The 6,687-nt window shown below is 40.1% G+C and overlaps 1 protein-coding gene across 1 annotated transcript; it reads left to right on the top strand.

The window, feature by feature from the left end:
- Positions 1 to 549: 549 nt before the first annotated feature.
- Positions 550 to 2,296, top strand: LOC135587853 (uncharacterized protein At4g06744-like). The gene has a single exon (XM_065079667.1). It carries the CDS (start codon positions 658 to 660, stop codon positions 2,053 to 2,055), a length of 1,398 nt encoding a protein of 465 aa, XP_064935739.1. The 5' UTR covers positions 550 to 657; the 3' UTR covers positions 2,056 to 2,296.
- Positions 2,297 to 6,687: the final 4,391 nt, after the last annotated feature.

Raw genomic sequence — 6,687 nt, 5'->3', positions numbered from 1 at the left:
CGTGAAAGCGTCGGTGCTCCTCCTTAGTCCTTCCGGCCTTATATGAGTGCCAAGCGGCCGCGCTGCCAAGCTACAGAGGACGGGCCAGTAGCACGGCCTCACGGGGGCTGTCGACGTCTCACTCAGTTGGATGCCCGAGCCTCGAGGTCAACCGGAATTGTTGTCACCGACACGGTAAGACTCGATCCTCCTTTTCCGCCTCCAACCATGCACCCACCCCTTGTTATGTGTTCTTATTTGCCGAAGCAGATCAATAGGTTTCCCTGCATGCAGATTTTTTGACTTAGCGGAGGAAAAAGAAGAACAGCTCTGCAGCAGATAGTTTAAATAGCAATGTGTCCCTCCTCAACAAAACCGTGATGACTGCAATCGCTCAACCACCAATAATTTCGAGGCACCCTTGTGCCTTTTCCCCTTCTCCAATCATTTCATTTGCCGAACAAACACCTCCATTACGACGTCCAAATCTCCCAGCTGTATCTGTCTGTATTCATCTCCCACTCCTTCGATTCTTCCACGTATGCCAGAGAGATCGTAACATGGGAGAGTGCAAAAGCCTTGAGATTTAGCTTTCCGAGCGAGGAGTTAATGAGATGTCTTATAAGTAGGTGGTGCTGACGGTTGCTTCGTTGACAGAGTGCGAGATAGAAGAAAGGCATGGATCGCCGACGCAGCTTCTGCTTCTCGCCCATGCAACTGTTCCTCTTCTTCTCGGGGCTGCTGCTCATCCCCACTCTCAGCAGCAGCAGCAGCAGCAGCAGAAGTGACAGGGAAGCCCTTGAGATTGGCATCGGCATCGGCATCGGCGGCGAGCCTCCGCCTCCGCCTCCGCCTCCGGAAGCTCAGCCCAGAATGCCTCCTTCTTCTCCGCAGCAGCCGCAGCCTTGCGACTTCGAGAACATCCTGCAGTACAGAGCCTATTTCGTCATCCAGCGGTTCAAGAGAACCATCACCTGCGATCCCTTGAACAAGACCGACACGTGGCGCGGGTTCAAGTTATGCAACAACGACGGCGATGGCTACCAAGGCTTCTACTGCGAGACGCCGCCCAACCGGAAAAACATGCGAACCATCGCCTCCGTCGACTTCAATGGCTTCAAGCTCGGGGCCCCAACCGTCTCAAGGTTCGTCGACCAGCTCCCCGACCTCGCGCTCTTCCATGCCAACTCCAACAACTTAGGCGGCACCGTCCCGTACATCCGTACACTTCCATTCTTCTACGAGCTCGACATCAGCAACAACGACTTCTCCGGCGGATTCCCCGTCAACGTGCTCCCCCTCGTCAACCTCTCCTTCCTCGACCTCCGCTACAACGGCTTCGCCAGCCCCCTCCCGCCTTCCGTCTTCCTCATCCAAACCCAGGTGCTCTTCCTCAACAACAACAAGTTCTACCAGCACATACCCGACAACCTCGGCAGCACCCCCGCCGCCTACATCACCTTCGCCTACAACGACTTCACCGGCCCCATCCCTAGCTCCATCGGCAAAGCTTGCGAGACGCTGATCGAGATCCTGTTCCTCGGCAACCGGCTCTCCGGCTGCCTCCCCTTCGAGGTGGGGCTGCTGAAGAAGGCCACGGTGTTCGATGCCGGGTCCAACCAGCTCACCGGCCCAATCCCCCTCTCCTTCGGGTGCTTGGAGAAGGTGGAGCAGCTCAACCTGGCGGGGAACCAGCTCTGCGGGGAGGTGCCCGACGTGGTGTGCCGGCTGGCCAAGTACGGCAACCTGGTCAACCTCTCCCTCTCCGACAACTACTTCACGTCTTTGGCGCCCAGCTGCATCAGCTTGATCCATTCGAATGTGTTGGACGTGAGGAAGAACTGCATTCCGTGGCTGCCCCACCAGAGGTCGCCGGAGGAGTGCGCCTGGTTCCTGAAGCTCCCCAAGGTCTTCTGCCCCAACGCGCACTACATTCCCTGCCACTTGCCATGGGAGGGCAGGGACGAGCTCGATTCGTCCGCATCGTCGTCGCCGGCGGTGGATGGAGGGAGGGACAAAAGTCCGGCGTCTGGGTACACCACTTACCAGGCCCTGCACCACCATGACAAGCCATAACCAACGGGAATTCGCGGTTTAGGTGTTCATGCCCGTGTCTGTCATCCACGTCCAGTAACTGCATATCTGTTTTCCTTGTAGCTTCTACTCGTTTCCTCCCTTTATCTTCGTGCAAACATTAGTGCCGTCGAGCTAAATGTAGACAATGCATTAACGTCATGGATCTACTCCTCTTCCACCCTGGTTCAGTTGTAAGCGTGATGTTGCCGCATTCTAATGTAATAAAAACTTTCTTCTCGTCCGATGAATCCAAGCTTGTTGCACTTCTTTAGGACGGAAATCTGTGCAGTACATTGCAAATAAAGATTGTATACATGGTTGTCCAATTTGTCAAATTAGTATTATCCATAAGGTCCTTTGAAAAATGGTCTGCATGAATACAAATGGCAGTGTGTGTTTTTGAATTTTTAGCTTAACTCCCCAAATAGTCAGGATTTACTATTTTGTTTGTGTTGTCGCTGTTGTAGTGCTTTTTAGTACAACTAGTAATCAGTATGTGAACATTACTCTCACATGAATTTTTCTATTTGTATTTATTTAAAATTTATAAGGATTAAATGATGAAGATGAACTATGATCACATGATCGTAAATCTATATCTATCAGTTCCATCTATCCTGTGATATAAGATTGACATACTTGATGGTTGACCAAGCAAATGTCTTTCTCCTATTTGGAGTAGTGCAAATAATAGACTTACTCTAACATGCATCAATACCCTATTCCACTCTCACATTCCGACGCATCAAGTCTTGCCAAGGCTCTCTTCTATGGTCCATGCATAGCATTTTATCTTGCATTATCTGAGGAAGAACAATTCTCCATCAGTGCTTTTATATTGGTATGTTTCTTTGGATTTTTCTAGCTTATCTATCTTCCATTGCACACACTTTACTCCTAAATCACATCCATGTGGTGAGCGATGGCTCTTCAGTGTACTTGTAATTGCAACTCTCCAGTTCTGTGGGATCAGAATATATGCCATTATTCTACTGTGTTGCACAGATTGCCATTATTCTTAGGTCCCTCATCAACCAAATGCTGGTTTCATGGTCCGTAGAGAAGACATTTAATGAGGGAAGGGGTTGCACTCTCAATTCAAATTCTTTAACACATCAAGAGGAGAATAATCCTAGGATTAACTTGACATAACCGTAATCACCATCAAATTTAGTTAAGTGGTGATTCAGAAAATTTTTTATGATCGATGGTATCGATATCATAAGTAGTATTACACTCTCCTCACCTCAAGACCATATGATCCAAAAATGCTTTAAAAGGTAATATGTTCAATTAGTAATTATAAATCAAATCAAGTAACTAAATTATGGTATTAGAGATGAATTACTTAATTTTTCTTGTCGGATAACAATTTCATAAAGGGCTTATCCTTGGTTTCTATTGTTATTGGACATCTAGATTGTTTGATTAGGACATGCCCTAATCTATGGGAAGTGCCTTGACACATGAACCTATGGTTGACACATGCCCTGTTTATGGGAAAATATAACTGTGCATTTTCTTGTATAAAGTCATATCATTGTACAAATGTCTTGTGACAAAATCACATGAAACTTATGTAATGGGCCATTTGTAGGTCTCATCATAATGGTGACAGAGCAAGTGCCATGCTGAAGAGGGACTTGAACTTGATTCATAGGACAATATTGGTGAGCTTAGTTCCCTTTCATAAAGGGGAAAGCATCGCCACCCAATTAGGTGGAGTTCAATACTGATAGATTCTATCAAAGGTCAATGACTAACATTTAAACACAGTACAAATCCAGACAAGCTGCATAAAGGAATGTATAATTGCAATGAATATTAATTGTTAAAAGAACAGTCATGTTTTAGTAGTTCCACTATCATCTCATCCCTACTACCATTTAAGTTTAGCATGGTTTAGATATGTCATCACAACTATCACACATCAAATATTTAATTATCTATACTGTAGTACACAACATTAGTAAGTGCATTTCTTTCTTCTTCATGTCCTATTCCAAAAAAAAAAAAAGTTTTGAACTTTGGAAACCAAGAAGAATATTAATTTCAAGGACTTGTAATTTTTTCCATAAATTTGAAAATTTAATTGTCTGAATGTTAAATTTGTTTTGAGAGCCTATTAAAGATGTCAAGAATGTTTTCACCAAAATGTCAATTGTTTCTCCATGAAAAGTTTTCATAGTACAGAAAATTAATTTTATTGATTAACCCAAGTACAAAATGTATGCTTTATGGGCATATAGCAGCTCCCTACTCAGATTCTTTTCTTGTATTTATTAGGAGTTTGGAGGATTTCATGCTTTCTCCAGTAGCTTCCCTTGTCACTGATAATTCATCTTGGATTGTTATAGCCAAAAGAAAAACCTTAAAGATATTGACTTATTAATCACTATTCCATTGAGCATTTTGTTGGGTAAAACGTACGATATTTATATTTTTATTAAAAAATAATAAAATTTAAAAATAAAATAAAAAATAAAGATAAAATCGAGATAGAATTTGAAGGCACATAAACATTGTCTTAAGGTGAAATCTCATCCTTACATATCGGATTTTTTTAAAGATTTTCACCCCATTATTATCTATTTTTTTAGCATGATCGTTAAATAACTTAACTAGACTCTTTCGTGAATCTAGCAATAGAAACATATGTAAGATAAGAGGAAATATTATATTTATCTCTTCATTGAATTGATTAGGATTATAGATGCTAAAAGTGCCCTAAAGATTATCATGAAAGAACATTTAACCAAGAAACACGTTCTTTCATATATAACCATCAAAAACTAATAGTAAAATGTTTTAAATTTTAAAATTAAATACAACACATTTGTGGTGTATATTATGATGTTATGTTCCTGAAACATGAATTAGAAAGCTACGTACAAGGCATTTTACCTTTTTCTTCATATATATATATATATATATATATATATATATATATATATATATATATATATGTATATGTATATGAAGTAGTATATTAAAGTTGCAATTGTCAAATCTAATCTGATGACAAAATTTCAACCAAATTTAGCAGATTCTTAGGAATTATAATATTAAATCTTGGCAAAATTTCAGTTAATCTTTTGTATATATGTATAGAAATTTGCTATGGTATGTATTGATTACCCAATCATTGGGATTTGCTGTAATTGCACTTAAAAGTTTGCTTGTAATGAAAATTTACACATGTTTGGATAAAGGCTCATCTCTAACATGAGAGAATATGTTTTGAAATGCTTATTTTTTAAGTTGGATTTTCCTCAAATAACTCATACTTCTTTATATGTTGATAACATGAGTACCATTAGAGTTGTTGTTAATCCATCCTATGCTTCATAAAAAAAACCAAAACACATAAAGGTGGATGTTCACTATATTGGAGATATCACATCATCATGTTACCTTATGCCCTAATAGAGTTTCAAACTATAGATATTTTTAATGTCATTGATGAAAACTCGACATCAATTCTTAATTAACAAATTGTTGCTTGTTGATTCACCACGGACATCAATGTTAAATCTAGTCTGATGTCAAAATTTCAGCAACTATTTAGTATATTCTCAGCAATTACAGCATTAAATCTTAGTAAAATTTCAGTCAATCTTTTGTATATATTTCCTATGATGTGTATTGATTATCCAATCATTGGGATTTATTATAATTACACTTCAAAGTTTTAAACTTTACATATGTCTATATAAAGTTTATATAAACATATGGTTTCATGTAAAGAAACTTTACATATGTTTATATAAAGTTCTATCTCTAAGATGAGAGTGATAAGTAGATGAAATTTCCCTAACTGTTGAGGAAATCTCTCTACTCTGTTGAGGGAAATCCTCTAACCCGTTGAGGAAACTTCTCCTTCTAACCTATATATAAAGACGGAGGATATGTCAATAACATTCAACTTCTTCTTCTACAACTCATTTATCTCTTTATTTTAACATGGTATCAGAGTAGACTGTTTTAATGGTAGACTGAAAATAGTTTTCGACCAATTTCTGGAAAGTGGAAAAAACGCGAGAAACGTCAGATTTATGAGAAAGAGGATATATCCATGTGTACTTGGAGAAGTGATCTACAAAAATAACATAAAATCGAAACTTATCAAAAGATAAGATTGGAGTAGGACCCCAAACATCAGTATATATAATTTCAAAAGGTTTAGAGGAGGAAATTGAAGATGAACCAAAAGGCTGCCGATGACTCTTATTACTAAGACAAGCATCACAATGCATCATAGAATTAGGGGACTTAAAAAGAGGAAGAGAGTGACAAGATAATAATTTCTGCTGAATAAAGGGTGAGGGATGGCCAAGCCGACGATGCCACACATCAACTGGAGCCGCAACAGAAGAATGAACAGTGGGCTGGGTCATTCGAGAGGCTGACGACCATTCATAAATGTTGTCTTTATTCGGGCCTTGGACCAATGATGCCCCCGTGCTCAAATCCTTAACAAGAAATGAATCAGGAAAGAATTCAATGGAAGTATTGTTATGTTTGCAAAATTGAGAAACAGAAATGAGGTTGCGTTTAATATGAGGGGCGCATAAAACATCATCGAGAGTAAATGTATTAGAGTCAGAATTAAGCGTTGTGGAACCAGTATGA

Source organism: Musa acuminata, chromosome BXJ1-8, assembly GCF_036884655.1.
Source record: "Musa acuminata AAA Group cultivar baxijiao chromosome BXJ1-8, Cavendish_Baxijiao_AAA, whole genome shotgun sequence".
NCBI classification, from domain to species: Eukaryota; Viridiplantae; Streptophyta; class Magnoliopsida; order Zingiberales; family Musaceae; genus Musa; species Musa acuminata.
The sequence above is the reverse complement of the archived record's forward strand: the minus strand, read 5'-3'. Positions and strand labels throughout refer to the sequence as shown.